Source organism: Rhinatrema bivittatum, chromosome 4, assembly GCF_901001135.1.
Source record: "Rhinatrema bivittatum chromosome 4, aRhiBiv1.1, whole genome shotgun sequence".
Classification (NCBI taxonomy): domain Eukaryota; kingdom Metazoa; phylum Chordata; class Amphibia; order Gymnophiona; family Rhinatrematidae; genus Rhinatrema; species Rhinatrema bivittatum.
The window spans coordinates 187,778,485-187,800,248 of NC_042618.1; the positions used below are offsets into that span (position 1 = coordinate 187,778,485).

Here is a 21,764-nt window from a genome sequence, read left to right on the forward strand (position 1 = left end):
TTGCACAAGCCGAAGGGCATCACTAGATATTCAAAGTGCCCATCCCGGGTATTGAAGGTTGTCATCCATTCATCGCCAGCGCCAGGCTCCCTTGAGTTCAAGCTTGGAGAATATCTGGCTCCCTGTAGTCTATCAAATAGCTCTGAGATGAGTGGTAAGGGATAGCAGTCTTTCACAGTGATCTCATTTAGACCTCTGTAGTCAATGCATGGACGCAACGTCCTGTCTTTCTTCCCCACAAAGAAGAAGCCTGCGCCGGCAGGAGACTTGGAGGGTCTTATGAAGCCTTTCTGAAGGTTCTCCTGTATGTATTCAGACATAGCTTTATTTTCTACCACGGAGAGAGGGTAAACCCTGCCTTTGGGTGGTTCACTATTAGGCTTAGTCATAGGATCTGTGTGGAGGGAGTACGTCTGCGGCTTCTTTGGAAAATACATCTTGAAAAGATGCATACTGAGGCGGCAACCCAGGCATCAATGGGGTAGTTGGCATGCAGGGTATAGGAGAGACCTCCATCAGACGTTTACCATAGCAATCTGGACCCCAACGTGAAAGTTCCAGAGTGGCCCAATTGAATTGAGGCATATGCTGCTGCAGCCACGGTAACCCCAATACTATAGGGTGCATGGCCTTCTCTAGGACACAGAAGGAGATAGTCTCTGAATGGCGATCACCGGTCCGTAAACTCACGGGTTTGGTGAGTTGGATTACTTCATCCGGTAAGGGCGCCCCGTGAATTGAAGTGGAGTAGTGGAGTTGTCATGGAGGTGGTGGGGATCCGCAAGTGCTCCACTAATCGTTTCAAAATAAAATTGCCTCCTGCCCCTGAGTCCACTAGGGCAAGAATCTGGTATTCTAAGGGTCCGCAGATCAAGGATACAGGAAGAAAGAGTGGAGGAGAGAGTACAGTAAGACCTAAGAAGAGTCCTCCCACAGGACTTAGGTCTGCCAGTTTCCCGGACATATAGGACATGTTTGTACAGCATGGCTAGCTTTTTATTTATTTATTTATTTATTTATTTAGAGGTATTTATATACTGTACTATAAAAATAAATTTTTGTCAAAACGGTTTACAGGGATAAAAATAAGAACAAGCAAAATTAAAAAATTAAATTTAAAATATACATAAAATTAACAAATAGCTAGAAGAAATACTAGCATAAACAAAAATATTTACTAAAAATATTGTAGGCCATGGGACTTATAAAATTCCAGCAGAGGAAGGGTAACAAGGGAAAAAGGGAAAGGGGGAAGAGAAGTGGAGGGAGAAATTAGGAGAATTAACGAAAGAACTGGAAGGGGATGGGATAGAAAAGGGGGGGGGGGGGGAAGAGGATATGAAAAGGTAAGATAGGTCATCTGGATGAATGTAGAGATTAATGTATGATAAGATAGATTGATGAATATCTATATGAATGTAATTGGCAAGGAAAGGAAAATTAAGTATTGGAAATAGACTGATTAGATGGAATATTGAAGGCAAGTTGAAAGAGGTAGGTTTTGAGCGATTTTTTAAAGTGAAGAGGGTTTGATATTAGTTGTAGAGGATTTGGTAAAGAGTTCCAAAGTAATGGTCCAGCTCCAGAGAACATACATAGGCCCAACCTCTTCCACGTTCTTCTCTCTTTTGACGTCAGGTGACTGCGGCCTAATTGCATAGGTTCTTCTTCGCCAGCAACTGGACCCGAGGAAACAGGCCTGAGTGTAGTCTTAACTCGAGTTTCACCCGGAAGGGGTCTTCTGGGAGTCTTGGTCTCTTGAACCTTGTCTCAAAGTCGGTGATCAATCCTTGTTGCCAACTTCACCAGTTCAGCCAAGGTCTCAGGCATCTCGCGAGCTACCAGCTAGTCTTTCAAACAAGAGTTCAATTCCTCAAAGAAGAGGGTCCTCAGGCATTTAGGGTCCCAATGTAATTCAGACGCCAGTGTCTTGAATTCTCTGGCGAAGTCTGATAAATGTTTAATACCTTGCTTCAGGTGAACCAATGAAGATCCTGCAGTAGTATGCCGGGCAGGGTCATCAAAAACTGATCTGAACAGTTCAAGGAACCCGGCAAGATCATGTAGAATAGGATCATCGCGTTCCCACAGCGAAGAGGCCCAAGCCAACGCTCTTCCATCCAGATAAGACAAGATGTAGGTGGTCTTGGCATAGGCTGTAGGAAAATGATTAGGTTGCAGGGAAAAGTGCATGCAACATTGGTTAATAAATCCCCTACATTTCCAAACTTCCCCTGAGAAGCGAGTTGGAGCAGATAGAGGTACAATGGTCTTGACCGTCACTTCTGGCGGTGTGACTTCTTTACCTGTAGCGGTTGGTGAATTCATCAGTGCATGCAGCTGGTTAAATGCAGCAGTCAAATTCTCCCACGCGTTCTGCTGTTCGGAGATTCGCTGGGCCAGGCCTGGAATGGCCTGCAATGCGGTGAGCTGAGCCGAATCCATGGAGTTAGCAATCTGTTATGGTTTCGAGGTGTTTGAGTGGATTCTTGGGTACTGTGGGAGATGACCACGCCCACGGGGAGGAGCCCCGTGGGGAGCCACAGTACTGGGCTAGACTCAGGATGCACAGAATTTTGTCTTTTATTGTACAGCTGATGTATACCACCAGAGGTGGCAGTAGTGAGTTGATCCAGAGGTAGCAGTCCAGGGACCCTTGGCAGAGGGAACCCGTCTCACCAAGATGGTATAGGAATATCCAGGTGTAGGTTTCCCAGCACGGCAGAGCTGTAGATGAGACAGACTGAGAATTAGATTACTCACTAGATGGTATGTGTAAGGTTGATGATTCCACCAAGCAGAAGTAGATGGTAACAGGCACCGAGGCAGGCCCTCAAGGAGCGAGTACCTGATCCCGATAAGGCACCTGAAAGAAAGCAGAGGGCCCCCGAGGAGCGGGTACCCAGGTTAGAGTATACCCTGAAGAGCAGAGAGGGCTTCCAGCGGCAGCAAGGAAGCGGCAGAGTAGCTTAGACCGGACGAGTCCAATCCTTGCTAACTCAATGAGCTAGCAGCAAGCATAGGCTAAATACCCGGATGGCGTGACATAACTTGAGGGGGACGCCCCCGAGGTTCCCGCCATGATGTGGATAAAGACATGGGTGGCAAGCGCGCGCGCACCCTAGGAGACACTTAGGAGAAACATGGCGTGAGGCTTTGCCATAGCCGTTCCGGGGACGCAAGAGAACGCGGCTTGCAGACGCAGCGGCAGCCATCTTCCCAAGGCTAGCGGGGAGAGCAGAGAAAAAGGTGAGGCACAAGGGTCGAAGCCGTCCGAGACTGACGGACGCAACATATACATTATCTAGGTAACATTTTGAATTTGGCAATCCCCCTTTCTTACATGATTATCCTTTTTGCTAGCTTTCCCGACTTAAAGGTGCAGGGCAGTGGAGTCAAAATGCTGATCCAGAGGGCCTGGATATTAGGAAAAAGATTGATCTTGACCAGTGGAAGTCTCCCAAGGCACCTTCTTATTGGCAATGGCATCACTTGTTTCATAAAATGATGCAAATGGAAAACTCTCTTGCGTTGTTCCCCTCAGAGTAAGAAGAGGTTCTTATCCATTTGGGGACCTTATATTCATTCATTATCCCACAGATCTCACAGCCTTATTCTTAATAACTAACTTCTCATTTTATCTTTGATGAGGTGATTCAAGATCATAAAGGGAACACATTTACAGACAAATGTTTGGTTGTTTTGACATTCAAGGATAGGGGGGGGTGGGGGAGAATACTTACTACTAGTAAAACAAACATTTTTTATTCTTTTTTTGGTCTACACATGGTTCTGGAGCAGACCAAGCGACAAACATTTTGTACTACTATTTCGTTCCATAAAATTGCATTAAACTAAATGAACATTGGTATCTATTCCTGGAAACCTTTCTTAGCATGTAAATATATAAGGACCCTCATAACATCCATGTCCAGGTATCAAATATTAATTATTTTGTACCATCTCACTTGGATCATATATAATCATCGGTCCCTATCAATGTCTATTTATATTAACATATAATTCAAATACTATTTTTTAAATACTTTTCTTAATGCATAGCAGTACTTTTTTGTTTATTTCAAAGGCACTGCATCTGGTCCTTCAATTTCCACCCGGCATGGTACCATGTTTCGTTAACTGCTTCAGGGGCACTGAAATTTCAATGTAATGATTTTTCACCATACCAGTACTGTTGCGTAAGAGTATAGTGATGGGAGTATACTAGCATCCATCTGGCCAAAATGATCAGACAGATGAATAAATGCTAAGAGATCAGGGAAGCTAACCAATTTGGCAATGCAGTAATAATGGGAGATTTCAATTACCAAATGAAGAAGAAGCAAGACCTTGCACATAAGCAAGTACCACAATACACTGGTGCAGGATAAATGTTTTAACCACCACAAACTTTTATGGTGTGTTTTAATGGTTCCAAATATCAAAGAATATCGATGTTTACACTGGCAACTCCATGTATTCAGATATGACACTTTAAGCTGGACCCCCGACACGGTCCCGTGTTTCGCTAGGCTGCATCGGGAGGGACCAAGGGTATACTTAAATCTAGGGTATAAAAACAAATATAAATCAAAATAAAGAATGGTGAAGACGGCTACGAAGTGAACTCCATTACAATCATGTACATACCTCTGAAAAGATACCCGGAGCGCGCAAGCCCACACAGGTGTAGGACATTTAAACATAGGAAAAGGCGCGAACGTGGCAGCTCTCGCGAGAACTGTCAAAAACAGCAGGTCTCGGTGGCTCCGTCCCCAAAATTTTTAATAGAACAGATTCCACTCAATTTCACGATTGAGACCCTTAGGGACCACCGTGTCTAGCATAAAAATCCACCTTTGCTCCCTCCGGCCGAGGATCTCGGGGTAGTCACCGCCCCGGGATGGGCGGCGCACCACCTCGATCACCATAAAGGAGAGATCAGAGATGGCATGGCCACATTCAATCCAATGGGAAACTAGGGGCTCGTCTACTCTATGTAAGCGAATGTTAGAACAATGTTCTATCATACGGGTCTTTAACATGCGCGTCGTTTTACCCACATTAAGCAGGGAACAGGGACACTTCACAATATAGATTACACCTTTAGTCAGACAGTCCGATTTTGAACGGAGATTGAACACCCGCCCCGTAACGGGATGTGCAAAAGATGACATATTTGCCGTGTGGCTGCACATAGTGCAGTGACCACACGGACCATGTGTGCCTGAACTCTCAGGTGGGTCAACAACTGTAAAAGTGTGAACCAACCTGTCCCGCAAATTTTTTCCGCGTCTAAAAGTAAAACGCAGCGGGCTGTGTAACAAGTCTGTAAGTGCCAGTGCTGACCAGTGTCGCCTTATCATCATGGCAATGGCTCTCCCCATGATAGAAAAGGGTAAAATACAATTATTAGTCTCGTCAATTGGGCTGGAGGATGGAAAAAACAACCAGTCTCGATTCGTATATAATGCTCTTTTAAAGGCTCTTCTGACAACCCTATGGGGATAGCCGCGTTCCAGAAATCGGTTAACCATGATATGTGCTTGCGCTAAAAATTCCGAGCGGGTAGAACACAGGCGGCACAAACGAAGGAACTGGCCCATGGGGATGTTATCACGCAATGCACGGGGGTGGCAGCTCTGATACTGTAAAAGGGTATTACGATCAGTATCCTTCCGGTAAAGGGTAGTTTCAAACCTGTCACCCCCCGCTGTAATCAAAATATCTAGGAATGCAATTTCCCGAGGGTGAATACAAAAATTAAATTGTATATGTGAATTGAGAGAATTAAGCCAATCTAGGAAACAATAAAATTGTATATCAGTGCCCATCCAGATCATCAAAACGTCGTCAATATACCGACGCCAAACATAAATGAACTTAAACCATTCCGAGGGATAAACAAATTGGCTCTCAAATTGATCCATAAAAAGACAGGCAAGGCTGGGGGCCATAGTAGCCCCCATAGCCGTGCCTTTAATCTGTTGAAAATATGAATTCTGAAACTGAAAGAAATTATTCGTAAGAGCTAATTCTGACAACTGAGTTAAAAAAGTAGTTGACACGCGATGTGGCCGTGGACGCTTATCCAGGATGTGTGTAATAACCTGAACAGCCTCAGTCTGAGGTATATTTGAGTACAATGAGACCACATCCAGCGTGACAAAAAAGAATGGGTCAGAAGGAAAAACCAGCTCAGACAGGAGAGAAATCAAATGTGTCGAATCCCTCACGTAAGACTGAATCTGTGACACAAAGGGCTTCAGAAAACAGTTAACGAATTGGGATAAGGGTTCAAGGAGAGAACCAATGCCCGAGACAATAGGGCGACCAGGCGGATGCTCGAGAGTTTTATGAATTTTAGGTAATGTATAAAACTGTGGCATAATGGGATATGGAGTAGTCAAAAATTTAAACTCTTTAGTTGTGATCATGTGACGGTCAGCAGCTTCTTGGACAACCTGTCTGATAATCTCCTTTAATGCCTCAGTAGGGTCAGTCAGCAGTGGTCTATAAAACTCACGATCATTCAATTGACGAAGTGCCTCATTGTCATAATCAATTCGGTCCTGGACCACGATCCCAACCCCCTTATCCGCTGGTTTAATCAAAATAGAGTGATCCCTGGCTAAAGAGGTTAACGCGAGTGACTCATCTCTAGTCAAATTATAGCGAATAAATCGTGTATGTGAGAAAATGTTGTGTACATCCTTGCACACTAAACGTTCAAACGCCCCCAGGGTAACATCAATAGGGCCGGGGGGGATCCACCGAGACCTAGGTCGAACAACTGACATATCAGTAGAGGTGGCAGTGTCCATAAAGAATAGATTAAGTCTTAACACTCGAAAAAAACGATGGAGGTGTGTGAATACCTCAAAAACATCGCCTTTAATCGTGGGGACAAAGGAAAGCCCCTTATGCAGAACCCTCTGTTCACTCTCTGAAAGAGCACGTGATGACAAGTTAAAGACAGTCTCCGGGTTCACTGCCACGGGTCTGCCTGTGATCGTGTTATTTGGGACGATCTCTGTCCCCGCTGGGCTGACGTTGTCCCCCTCACTCGCGATCCGCGGGTATTGCGTTGACTGTGGCCCGAGTCTAAAAAAGATGCCGCAATTGATGCATATCGAGAGGAGGTAAATTGTCCAGAAGAGGTGTCCAAGGATGGTAAAGAAGCTTGTTCGTGTGCAGGAAACGTTGGTGCAAGCGTACCCTCTTGAGGGTGCAGTCCCCAGTTCCGGCGAGAGGCACCCCGGAGCCGTTGTGCCATGGAGTCCTCGGCTGAGGAGTCTCCAGAGGAGGAAGAATCTTCGGCAAAAGTGACCTTCTTGGATGATTTTTGATTCATCCATTTGTAGACGTAGCCAGTCTGATACTCAGTAGCGTCCCGCTGGAATTTGCTAAATTTAACCGCTTTTAAGTCAGAACGGAATTTTGACAAGTTCTCCTGAAACTCGTGCAGTTGCTGGTCAAACGACTCCGCCGCGGTAGACTGTTTGATAGTTTCCAATTTTTGTAATACCTCCGCTTTTAGTTGGTCAATCAGCTCTCTATTGGTTTCAATGATCAAGACCATCAGGTCCAGGGAGCATTTGTTAAGTATTTTATTCCAACATGTAAGGAAGGAGGTGTTATTAGTATGAAGCCGTGGTTCCTTTTGGATTCGAAGTCCCCTAAGAATCCGGTGAATGCGGCAATATTCTATTAGGGTGGAAGAGTAAAGTTCAGCCCTGGTTAGACGCTTCTGAGTGTTAATCAAATCCGTCCAAGACACTGGAATGACGGTGTCAAAAGAAGAATCCTCGAAGAATGGATTAGCTGTGAGTACCGCGTTCACGGCAGCTTCCGAATAGCTAAACGTGTAATCATCGGTAGCCATTAAATGCTTCAATACAGCGGCACAAGTCCAAATGAAGAAGAAGCAAGACCTTGCACATAAGCAAGTACCACAATACACTGGTGCAGGATAAATGTTTTAACCACCACAAACTTTTATGGTGTGTTTTAATGGTTCCAAATATCAAAGAATATCGATGTTTACACTGGCAACTCCATGTATTCAGATATGACACTTTAAGCTGGTCCCCCGACACGGTCCCGTGTTTCGCTAGGCTGCAGCGGGAGGGACCAAGGGTATACTTAAATCTAGGGTATAAAAACAAATATAAATCAAAATAAAGAATGGTGAAGACGGCTACGAAGTGAACTCCAGTACACTCATATACATACCTCTGAAAAGATACCCGGAGCGCGCAAGCCCACACAGGTGTAGGACATTTAAACATAGGAAAAGGCGCGAACGTGGCAGCTCTCGCGAGAACTGTCAAAAACAGCAGGTCTCGGTGGCTCCGTCCCCAAAATTTTTAATAGAACAGATTCCACTCAATTTCACGATTGAGACCCTTAGGGACCACCATGTCTAGCATAAAAATCCACCTCTGCTCCCTCCGGCCGAGGATCTCGGGGTAGTCACCGCCCCGGGAGGGGCGGCGCACCACCTCGATCACCATAAAGGAGAGATCAGAGATGGCATGGCCACATTCAATCCAATGGGAAACTAGGGGCTCGTCTACTCTATGTAAGCGAATGTTAGAACAATGTTCTATCATACGGGTCTTTAACATGCGCGTCGTTTTACCCACATAAAGCAGGGAACAGGGACACTTCACAATATAGATTACACCTTTAGTCAGACAGTCCGATTTTGAACGGAGATTGAACACCCGCCCCGTAACGGGATGTGCAAAAGATGACATATTTGCCGTGTGGCTGCACATAGTGCAGTGACCACACGGACCATGTGTGCCTGAACTCTCAGGTGGGTCAACAACTGTAAAAGTGTGAACCAACCTGTCCCGCAAATTTTTTCCGCGTCTAAAAGTAAAACGCAGCGGGCTGTGTAACAAGTCTGTAAGTGCCAGTGCTGACCAGTGTCGCCTTATCATCGTGGCAATGGCTCTCCCCATGATAGAAAAGGGTAAAATACAATTATTAGTCTCGTCAATTGGGCTGGAGGATGGAAAAAACAACCAATCTCGATTCATATATAATGCTCTTTTAAAGGCTCTTCTGACAACCCTATGGGGATAGCCACGTTCCAGAAATCGGTTAACCATGATATGTGCTTGCGCTAAAAATTCCGAACGGGTAGAACACAGGCGGCGCAAATGAAGGAACTGGCCCGTGGGGATGTTATCACGCAATGCACGGGGGTGGCAGCTCTGATACTGTAAAAGGGAATTACGATCAGTATCCTTCCGGTAAAGGGTAGTTTCAAACCTGTCACCCCCCGCTGTAATCAAAATATCTAGGAATGCAATTTCCCGAGGGTGAATACAAAAATTAAATTGTATATGTGAATTGAGAGAATTAAGCCAATCTTTTCCTATGTTTAAATGTCCTACACCTGTGTGGGCTTGCGCGCTCCAGGTATCTTTTCAGAGGTATGTACATGATTGTAATGGAGTTCACTTTGTAGCCGTCTTCACCATTCTTTATTTTGATTTATATTTGTTTTTATACCCTAGATTTAAGTATACCCTTGGTCCCTCCCGATGCAGCCTAGCGAAACACGGGACTGTGTCGGGGGACCAGCTTAAAGTGTCATATCTGAATACATGGAGTTGCCAGTGTAAACATCGATATTCTTTGATATTTGGAACCATTAAAACACACCATAAAAGTTTGTGGTGGTTAAAACATTTATCCTGCACCAGATTTCAATTACCCCAATATTGACTGGGTAAATGTATTATCAGGACATGCTAGACATAAAATTCCTGGATGGAACAAACAACTGCTTCCTGGAGCAATTGGTTCAGGAACAAATGAGAGAGGGAGCTATTTTAGATTTAATTCTTAGTGGAATAATGATAATGAACTGTACCTATCCCTCTTCCGTTTAGACTTACCCTGAGACTTAGCCTTTGAAGCCCTAACCGACTGTCCCTCAGACACCTCATGTCCCTCACCCACAGCAGCCTCTTCTATGTGCCCCCCCCCCCCCCCCCGCCACAGGAGAACTCACCTGCATGGCAATGACATTCCCCTGTGGTACAACCTCTCCTGACTCACCCTGAGGAGACGCCACCTACTACGGGACACTAGAACCTTGAACTGACAACTGGACCACATTCGGCTCAGCAAGCAAAGGGTCGCCTCTCTACTCCTCCTGGCTAGAGGTTCCCAAACCATCCAAGTCTCGCTACACTCCAGAGTCCTGTGTGGGGAGAAAGGAAGACGCAGTACCAGGAATGACAGACCCCGGGACCCGAACCAGAAAAGAAATTAGGACCTCCAGAAAGGTCACCAAACACTGGATGCCAATCCACGGCCCACTCACCCTGAGAAACCAATTTGAGGGTCCAAACCAGTAGCCCCACCAAAAGCAGACCAGTACTCTGGTAAGTATGCCCTGGTACTCACGCCTGCAGGAAAGAACCCACTGGGATAGCCAGCAGTTAATCAAGAAACTACATCCGTATAGAAGCCACTAGGGCACTGTTGAACAACTCCCCTAAGACCACCCCACATGCTGCCATCCTGACTACACATAACCATCCCCCAAGCATGAGGCAACCCACCAATGCCCAAAGAAACATTTCCAACAATTCCTCCAGCAATTGCCACACTCCCCCTAGTGTCACCACTCAAACATGAATCACCGGCATTGAGATCCCCACCACCAAGAACCATGTGCCCCTGCACTCCACTCTGCTCAAAATCAAAGCGAGGCAGGAACGTGTGACCAGCTACCTCCTGCTCAGATGCTTTGCCGTGCATGGAGCTAACCTGCACGTCACCCACACTAACAGCCCTCCTAGTGGCACCGGCACTTAGCCCTTCTCCGTGCTGCTGCAATAAATTATGTTTGGCTGTTCCACTTCTGTCAGGCACCTCCTCCCTCCACTGGAAAAATACCCTGCCCACAGCTCCTACTTCTTGCCCTCACACCCCTTGCCCCGACCAATGACCCAGGCGCAAGGCACCCTCCCCAGGCCACTCACCCTCTACCACCCTCACCCTCAGCCATGACTGAACTCAGCAAACGAAATGCCACAAGGAAGGACGGAGGAATGAGCGACGGACCTGACACCAGGCACCCACGTTGCACAACTGCCCACACTCACTGCTTCAGCCCTGCTGACCTCAGAGCACCTTCAGACCCTCTTGCCAAAACAGCAGCTCCTGATGCTACTGCCTCCAGGGCCTGCTCCCAATCATCTCCAGAGCTGCCATTGCTGTCACCTCAGTCTCCGACTCCTCAGCCAAGACATACCGCAGAAGCTCCCCTGACTTCTCCGCCTGAAGCACCATCACCAGAGAATAGCCGCTCGCAGCAGGGACAAAACGGCAAGTGAGCACTATCGCTTCACCCACCTAACTAATCCCCAAACTCCTCCCCTTTTCCTTGCATCATTAGCCCCCCAGCCAATTACATGCCAAGTTCTCCCAGTTCAAATCCCTACTACCTAACCGTCGCTTCCGACGGATCTCCCCTCCCCCCCCCCAACCATCTCCCTGCAGCTGCTCGAGACTGAGCCTGGCCCCATTATATCATGCAGCCAAGAACTGTCCCTGCTACCCTTCCAATCCTGCAAGAACACTTGCTCAGGTTATGGCAATTTTGCCATCAGTAGTTTCTCATCTGTTTGAGCTAGTTCTGTTTCGCACAGCCTTCACTCTTCCCTCATTCACCGCACTTACAGTGAGTGACTTGGTGATGGCAGCAAGCTACAGAAATAGATGGTAGATCTGGCCTCCTTGCCTCCAATATTTCCATCAATGATGGAAAGCTGCTGTTAAGAATTAGGAGGTCCAAAACGGACTGAGGAAGAGGTACAACAGTTGCCTTGGCTAAGATCCTGGGGCTACTGACATGCTTTGCATCTTGTGACGTGATAGTGCAATGGCTGGGCATTTATCTCCCTTCTGTGACATCTGCTGGTCAAATCCACTTCCCCAGAAATGCTGGTCATTTCCCCGAGAGGTAACGATCGGAGAGACATTCCCCCCCGGCTTCTAATCAACAATATCAGGAATGGTATTGTGCTCATGTCCTTGATGCCCTGCATAAGGATCGTGTCCGAGATCATCCCTAGTAATAGGTTCATACGTTGGGTATCAAAGCTGAAAAAACAAGTAGGCAATTTTACTGGGTTGCGCAATGGGCTACATCAGGCATGATTGGTTATGCATAGAATGTGAAGACGTCTTCCACAAGGATGGGGTTCATCTATCAGATATGGTGCAGGATCTATTTCTGAATGTCCTGAGGCAGGCCATTTAAAATGTGTTCATCTGATAAAGCAGAAAGTCACAGCTGTAGATGGGGTGGGGGGCAGGTCCCAGTTAAGCCTTTAGGGCTACCGAGGCACTATTGTGGGCGTACCCAAGCCAGGAGGCTTTTGCTCAGGGGCAGTGCATTGAACAACCAAGTTAAGATCTCATTTATTTTGTTCAGACTGTCTGCCATCACAGTCAGGTGGTTCTGGTATAGCATCAGACCAAAATGTCCCTGTCCAATAGGCCAGTCACCTTGCTTACATGTGGCAGGATGACAGGTAATGCTTGAGTGAAGCGCCTCTCGGAAGAACAGGACCTTGAAAAAAAATATAGAAATATATTTTGTAGGCAGCATAATCGCTTGTGGAGCACGGGCCTGCCGCTGGCAGATCCTTGCTGTGACTTAGGTTCTTATTTGCATTGGTATTTGCTGTTATATTAATGCTGCAGCCATTGTTATACCAATATGTGGTTAGTTGTTTACTATGTGTTGTACTATTAAAGGTAAGGGTGCACTGCCAACTCACCCTCCCCTTCCAGGACTGGATAGTCACTGCTGCACAAGTTAATGTTTAAATCTTTAAGTCTTTTTCCATATGCTGTAGAATGAAAACCACTGATCATTTTAGTAGCTGCCCTCTGGACCAACTTCAACTGGTGTATATCTTTTTGAAGATTTGGGCTCCAGAACTATAAACAATATTCCAAATGAGCTCTCACCACAGATTTATACAGGAGCAAGAGCACCTCCTTTTTTCTGCTATTTCTCTCCCTAGGCAGCTACACATCTTTATGGCTTTTGCCATCAACTTATGCACCTGTTTGGCCACATTAAGACTATCCAATACAAGCAGCTCTAGGTCCTGCTCTTCTTTTGTGCTTTGAACAGTATATGGAGGAAGCGAAATATAAGAAATGCTAAACAAACAGAATTTCATGCCCATACTTTACCTCTCCCTTGGTTTTTTGCATCCTAAATGCATAATTCTGCATTTTTAGCATTAAATCTTAGTGATCAGAGCCTAGCTCATTCTTCAAGCTTTGCGAGAGCCTGCCTCATTTCCATACCTTTCTGGGTGTCTATCCTGTTGCAGATTTTGATATTCACAAGAAGACAAACCTTCCCAATAGTCCTTCCACAATTTCACTTACAAAAATGTTGAAAAGCATTAATTCCTGCGGCACACCACTAGTAACACCTCTCTCCTCAGAATGAACTCCATTTACCACTACCTTTTGTTGACTCTCATTCAACCAGTTTCTAACCCAGTCAGTCATTTTAGGGCCAATACCGTATATTACCTAAGTGGAACCAAGTTAAAGGCCTTATTGAAATTAAGTACACCTCATCTAGTGCTCTTCCTTGATCCTTCTCTTGTCATCTAGTCAAAGATTTGTCTGACAAAACACTTCCTCTGGCATCACACTAAGAATAAAATTGGGCATATGCTATGTCAGCATTAAATTTAAAGGCATCCAGCTGGACATTTGTATGAATTTCTTGGGCAGATATTAGCCATGCTTATTATTCGATGTTTTCTCATCCTTCTCCATTTGTTTTCATTTTCTCCCATGCATGGGCCAAGCAGTATAACAATCCTCTGGAACTGGGAGCCCCTTCCAGCTCTGCAAGCGCTCCTTGCTGTGGTGTAGTGGTTAATAACCAAATCAGGATTCTGCAGCGAGAACACTAGGCTCTTCCAGCCCCCAGTGTGATACTTTGGTAAACATGAGAAATTAAGAAATACTTTTTTTTTTTTTTAGTTCCTTTTAAGTAACAGGCCACAATTACTACAAATTCCAAACATGTTAAGGGTTTTATATATATATATATATATACAAGCCGTTAAGCCCGTTAAAACGGGCTACATCCCTCTGTCTCTCACCTCCCCCTCATTCTCTCTCCCCTACCTCCCTCATTCTCTCTCCCCTACCTCCCTCCCACCCCACTCACCCACTCCTCCCCAGCCTCCCTCTCCTCTCACTCAGTCCCTCCCTCCCACTCAGTCTCACTCACTCCCTCCCCCTCTCTCCCTCTCACTCTCCCTCAGTCCCACTCCCTCCCTCCCTCTCCCTCAGTCCCGCTCACTCCCCCTCACTCAGTCCCTCCCCCTCACTCCCTCCCCCTCACTCAGTCCCTCCCCCTCACTCAGTCACTCCCTCCCACTCTCTCTCTTCGTCCCTCCCACTTAGTCCGTCCCTCCCTCCCTCTCTCTCTCTCCTCCCTCCCTCGCTACTGGCCGCTGCCGCTGCCCGCTGCCGCTACCGCCGCCGCCCGCTGCCGCCGCCACTACCGCCTCCGCTGCCGCCCGCTACCGCCGCCGCCGCCCGCTACCGCCGCCGCCGCTGCCGCCCGCTACCGCCGCCGCTACCGCCCGCTACCGCTACCCGCTGCCGCTGCTACCACCGCTGCCGCCATGTTTTTTGGTTTTTTTTGACGCTGCCTAAGACTGACGTGCTCGCCCGCACATGCGCAGTAGAGCTGCTCTCTACTGCGCATTTGCGGGCACGTCGGTCAAGCTTCATTTATCTAGTTAGATATAATATATATATATACACATATATTTATAAACATATATTTTTATTTTATTCTTTTTTTTTTTTTTTTACATTCTTGAAAGTATCTTCTCCTTTCTAGCTACTGAAACAAATTATATGACAGATTTACAAAACATAAGACAAGCAAGATGAAGGCTGTATATAATGAAGAATTGGATGTTTATTACACAGTATATGTCTGAGAATAAAAAGGCACTTCCACAGTTTAGAAATAACGGCTGTATTTTCCCATGAGAAGGAACAGTTATTTACGAAATCTATGATAAACACATTGCAAGACCAAACTTATTTGGTTATTGATCCTTTTAACCAGAGTCATCATCCTCAGTTTCCTGTGGCAGCTCAAGTGTCAATTGTGCAGCAAGAGTAAGAAAATTCTGTGGCAGTTTCTGAAATGCTATGGCACATTATATACATTCAATATACAATTTTATGCAAAACTTATTTTCTAACATTTGTGTGTGAGATTTTTGTTTTGTAGGGGGAAGGGAATCAAAGATCAGTGCTGGGATGGGAGGAAGAGATGCAAAGGGGATCTTAAAGAAAGGAGGGGCAGAGGACAAGGAAACAGAAAATTTGGAGATGGAAGATGAGGTACGGAGATAAGAGGCGGCATCCTGGATCAGAAAGAACAGAGTCCATGCTCCTCCTCCCAACTGATCCTTCCGCACTCTCATTCTCACACAGCTCAAATCTCTTCCAGTCCACACACACACCATCTCTGATCCTCTCTCTCACCCAACTCCCACACACTAAACCCCTTCCCCCTGCCAATCCAGACTTAGAGCTGAGGCAGCAGCAATGCAGTACCTCAGGCCCCGACCTCTCTGCTGCCCAGGACCAGAGTAGTGCTGCTGCAGTTTGATCCATGAGGTTTAAGACACTCCAAGCTGGGCAGCAGAGGAAATGGCCTGAGGTGCAACCACTACTGTTCTATCAAGCCCAGGTAGGGGAGTGTCAGCATGGATTGGGGAAGTGGAGAGATGTGTGGTCTGCTACCCCCAGTCTCCATAGGGAACAGAGAATTCCAAAGCAACAGCTGGATTTGTGGCTCTTCCCATGGCATCAAGGTAGACCTGGGGCACTGATCATTCTTACGTTTAGGGCTTCATTCAAAGTTTTGTCCCATAGATAGAGAATAAGAGAAAAGATTTTAGGGAATCAGATCCTAGATATGTTTAACACTTTTTCTTCATCTTGTTCTGCGCAAAGAGAATTTTATACTATCTGAATATTGTATTCTATTAATTTACATCGCTCATGGCTCTGTAGTCAATATAGGATGTCCAAAACTTAATATTTGATTTACAAAAATCCACTCATATATGAGTGGGACCAAAAGCTAAGCAATATTGGAGTTAAACTTCCAAGGACCATATGACAACATTTCTCACTTTACAGTAATGTGGTGAGCTACGTGATCAACTACCAACAGTAAATCCTAAGGAGAGAGGTATTAAGAATATGTTCACAAGATCACTGACCACAAGCAACCGAGCTGCGGCCAGCATTCAGTCAAACTGTAGAAATCCAAAACAAATGCTGGAATAAAGTGATACAGTCCCAAATTTTAAATGAGTGTATAAATCCAAAATTTCTTTTATTCAAAGGATGGCAACTCCATTGTATATATTAAACACAATCTTTCATTGTGCGGAGATAGTGTACATGAAAGATTGTGTTTAATATATACAATGGAGTTGCCATCCTTTGAATAAAAGAAATTTTGGATTTATACACTCATTTAAAATTTGGGACTGTATCACTTTATTCCAGCATTTGTTTTGGATTTCCACAAGATCACTGAAACATCTTTCCCAGTTTTTTTTTTTTTAATTTGTTACTGTACGTTTTCTTTACCATCCTACCATTGTTCTTATGATTATCACTCACAGCATCTAGGGGGGGGGGAGGGGGGATGAGGGGGGTATAATATAAATAACAAATGCATTACGAGACATCTTTCCCAGTTTTAAAGCACAACTGAACAAACTCTGCACGTGTACGACAGCAAAAACAGCAAGTCTGAAACCAGGCACCTGAACTTTAGGGATCCAATATTTAAACATTTTTACATTTTATGTTTAAATTAAAATGTAAGTGATACACACCAACTCTTAGATGAACATGAGGTAAATATACAGAGAATTAAAGCCATAAAAAATGGCTAGACCCCTCCTACATAAACAGGTTCAAAATAAGTCACTTGAACTAATGAAATAAAAGCAAGTAATTTTACTTGGACACTGCTTATCAATAGAAAAAAAAAGTTCTCCCTGATCAAATGAACAGCAAGTACTACAATTATAGAAATTACTTTAAAGAATTTCTAAGAAACCTAATTTAAACTTTAAAAATATCACCATAAACCCACGGTGTACCTATTCAACCTTCCAAAAAGTACACATTGCCAGCACAATTGTTACTTTTAAAATATTGCATAAATCCTTAAGCTGTTCCCATAAACCCATTGGCAAGTCATGTTTGCAAGTGTGACAAATCCATTCTTACTCACTGGACTGGACTGGTTCAGTTTATATTGGTTATGACATAACACTGAATCAACCAGACTGGTGTGTGTGATGTCATTTGGATGCTTCCTGCTAAACCAGCTCCTACCACAGGGTAGAGGGGACTTGATGGGGAAACTTGTGTGTCTGAGCCAGCTCTGTAACTAATACTAGGTCAACTTTACTGCTGGCAGGGCACATAAGTACCCAAAGGTGGAGGGGGGTTTCTTTTTTAAATCAAGGTGCAATTTTACGTTGTTAGTAAATGCTACTCTAAAAATGAAATGGGATCACTGGTAACAACAGGAAGTGCGTGTCTCCCAATAATTCCTAATTTAATTAAGACAATTAAAGGCAAATGGATGTTCTTGCATTTTACAATACAACTTTGTTTTAATAATGTTAAACAATCCAAGAGACAAACTTTAGGAGGAGTCTACCAATTTTAAGAGAAACAGCTGAGAACATTTTCTTAATCACAAATGTAGATACATGCACATATTATATCTTATTTGATTGTTTAAATACAGCATTTTCAGAACAGATAAATACTGACTTAATTTTAGTCCTGATTTGCCCTATGTTATCCCCAGTACCTCTGGCATTCAGCTGTTTTTTGACAAGTTCTGTTCTCATGCAGAATCATCCTGCTTCATGCCCTGTTGCAAGTTATTTCAATTGCTCGTCAAACTTTGCCACAGCCTGGATGGGGCTGAAAGGGATAACTTCCTGGATAATATAGAGAACCAGTCACAGAAAAACCTCTACTTTACATGATTTGTTTAGTGCAGTTGCCGAAGGGCAGGTCTAAGTCCTTTCTGAAGAATTACCAGCCCCACTCAGGAACACTGCAACCAGACTGACTTAATGTTGCTGGAGCAGATATGGCAAGATAACTTCCAGCACATTTAAAAAAGTGTAAAAGGCACTAGCTCAATGGCCCACTGATTGTTCTGCTATGCGGGAGGCCAGTGTTTATAGAAGTCCCAGCTTTGGCGACTCTAGCCAGCAGGGGTCAAGGGTGCCCAAGGAGGCAGCAATCATGGCCACTGCTCAAACACACTGCCCCTGGGCGGGACTTAGTAGACAGCCACACTGGGTTTTTTGAGGGAGCTGTGATCTGTCTCCCTGGGTTGAGGATTGATGCTGCAAGAACTGGACTGTAAAAGCTCCTTTTATTAAATTGAAAACAATCCATAAGTCTATAGGGCAAAACTCCAGCTTAAGGGAAAAAAATGTTCTAGAAGGAAGCATCATGATACCATGCTGTATTTGGCTAGACTCAGGACCAACATACACATTACTCCATAAAAATGGGATTGGGATGCATTGAACAGCCTTGGTGTACATGTCTAGCCAATACATGCTCACATTCCATAGGGAAAGAGAAAGAAGAAGGTTACCTTAAACTGGGGAAAAAAATCTTGAGAAATGCACAAGACCTCCAAAATTACCTTAAAGTTAGTTTAATGTAAAGTCAGTAAACCGTGGGAGGAAATTTTCTGAATTACAAATTAAGAGGTAAGTGATTATGACATGCATTGCTCTAGAATTGCTGGATTTGCAGGTTATGATAACTTCCCGTACCAATATAAAAATGACAAAAGTTATAAACAAGGTTTTGAGATTATAGAGGGTCCTCTCGTCACATCTTACCTATGTGGTTTCAAAAGCTCATTGAGCTAAACATTTTTACTTTGGCCTAACAGAAAACACCACGACCTGAAAGGAGTCCACTTTTCTACAGGATCAATATGGCTATTATTCTTTCGAACTCATGCAAGTACGAGACTTTGCTGTAGTGTGGCATAGCTGTTGTACACTGCTTTGGTTATGTAAAGAAAAGCGGTACACTAGGTTATTAAACTAAACTGACTAGAACAGCTGAGCTCTGTTTTTATAATCTTACAGCATCATTTTGAAAAATGACTACAGCTGTTTGTGAGTCTAGGCAGAAGAGATTTTCCCAGGAATCTTGTTGGTTGATATTCTTGTGAACTTGTTCCCTAGGCCTTTTGGCTCTCCCTGATTTTGTGTGAGCAAACAGTAGCATTCCTGTTGTAAACAGTAGCATTCCTGTTGTAAAGAAGATTAAATGAAAAGAGCTTTAAGTTCTAACACCCAACCTGTCTGCTTCTGGCCTCCATTTTTAGTTTAGCTTCAGCCTTCACTTGTTCTTTCTTCACACAAGTACCAGTGGAGAGGGTGCTAAACAAATATCAAAATAATGATGTAGTAAAGAATGAATTTTGTTCACAAAAAAACACTGTGTTGGGAGTGCTTACTATCTTTTTGATTTAATCTGTAATAATGCCTGGATTTTATTGAAAGCATGCATTTGATTTTTTTTTTGTTACTTTAAGTATCTGTAACTGCAACTGGTTTTTTTTTCTCCATTATAGGTGTCTCTTTATTCTAAATATGAAAGAGACTCTTACTGAGGTTGCCAAGTCAGTTTGAGGAACTGGAAGTTAATGTTTTCCCAAAATGCCAGATTAAAATCTCTTTTGCTGCACAGAGTATCTGGAATATGGAGCACACACTTTGCTCCTGCCTCAGTCATCTTCCTAACAGGGTCCCAGCAATAATAAATCAAAGAACCCAGGAGAAAATGGGATGACCTCAACATCAAAATGGGATTATCTTATTTAAAAAAAAGGGAAAAAAAACCCTTACAAAACCTCTAACAGTTTTATTTTACCTGCTGTAATAACAATAACAGAGTTTTCCTTTTCTTACTCACCTACAAGTCTTCTAGTATTCACTGGTTAAGGCCATGTACAAAGCCTGGCATAAGATAACATCCGATGATAAATCCGGCTTAGGAAAAGACATATTCTATCCTGTTTTCACTGTACAAGTATATCAGAGAGAGAGAGTATCGGAGAACACTGAACAGTCATAGAAGGGGCAACCCAAAAGTTCCAGCTCTTAGAGCAATTACTAGGCGCCAATCCACTGCACATCTACCATGTGGAGGAGGTACATAGCTGCAAGACTGTAGGAGAACAGATGCACCAAATCCTGCTCGAATATTTGTCCTCAAACATAATCACAGACTATGATTCTCATAGGACTGGAGCACTTGCAAAAGTTCCACAATTCACGTAGCACGGGGTCAGTCCTACTCCTCTTCTAGAAAATATTCATACCCCTTCTCCCCTGTTCCCCTCCAAAGAAAAAAAAGCAAATATACTTGATCTTATATCTAACTAAAATATGTCTGTAGCTTTTAATGAAGAACATGCAAAAGAACTATGTAAAGGCTGAGGTTCTGGGCACTTTTCAGTATTACATATTTCTTTTTTTTCATTAACACATTTCAATAGAACAAACATCTGGCCAGCTCTAGCCAATGTCTTCTCACCTTTGGCCCTTGGCAGACCTTGAATTTCAGTGAAATTCTTTCATTTTTTTACATGTATCAAATATGCCTTTAAAGGAAAGGGTGAAGGATACGCAGAACGGCATCCCAGTGGAGGCAAAACAGTAACAAAATTTAAGGAAGCCTGTGATGAGCAGCGAGAGTTTCTAGTTGTAAAGAGAAAGAGATCCAGAAAATGGAGGTGGGCGAGTCTATATCAATGCAGCAGGTAGCAAAATCTATTCATCTACATGAATAGCATGTGTTCTTCAACAAGCAGGTTACCTTTCCTGCTGCATTCATCATGATTTCAGAAAAATGTGTACTTTGCTCTCTTCTTTGGGCTGAGATAAGACTGCTGCATCCTGACTGTGTACGGATGGACAGGGCTACATTTCTACAGCATATATAACAGAAAATTTATAATTGTGTAAAAAAAAAATATTTAGCACATAGAGAGACAACACAGGAAGTCCATTCAGTAGGCAGATTTTGCAGAATCAACGTAGGCCGGATTGTAAGGAGGCTGAGCTGCTGGATATGGTACTCCTGCACCGGCTGGAAAAAAAAACACCCCACGTTGTATATTGGGCATGCAATATTCATGTACGACAATTACCTAAGAAATGCATTCAAACCCTGAACTCAGGCCTGGGTGAACTATCTACAACATTATGTAAAGCACACATTGCTGTGTCCTAATGCACTTATAAATGAACTTAAAGCGCCCACAAACTTTGCTTTGAAATACAAAAGCATTAAACCCCATTTTTGTTGTATGAAATTGATGTGGAGCTAGGGCATATATAATCATCAAGCACAGTTCAATCTGCTTTGCCATTAGACAATGCCTCATGATGTGTGCTCACTATACTAAAGGTTTTTGACTGTCACATAATAAGGTCAGACAAGTCCCATTACTGGAATTCTCAATCATTTATACATTTCTTTTTTTAGTCACCTAGAATTATTGTGATATTTTTGTAGCATTTCTGTGTGCTGCAAGTTTGAATTTTCCTTCATCAGGAAAAGCAAAAGAA

General features: G+C 43.9%; 1 protein-coding gene across 3 annotated transcripts in view; it reads right to left on the bottom strand.

Moving 5' to 3' along the window:
- Positions 1-16,749: 16,749 nt before the first annotated feature.
- The window catches only part of SHISA5 (shisa family member 5), a 138,632-nt gene continuing 133,617 nt past the window's right edge, over positions 16,750-21,764 (bottom strand). For all 3 annotated transcript variants that reach the window (XM_029599403.1, XM_029599402.1, XM_029599404.1), the window contains one exon: positions 16,750-21,282. In XM_029599403.1, the coding sequence (XP_029455263.1) occupies positions 21,203-21,282 (80 nt within the window). In that variant the 3' untranslated portion in view covers positions 16,750-21,202. The remainder of the gene's footprint in view (positions 21,283-21,764) is intronic.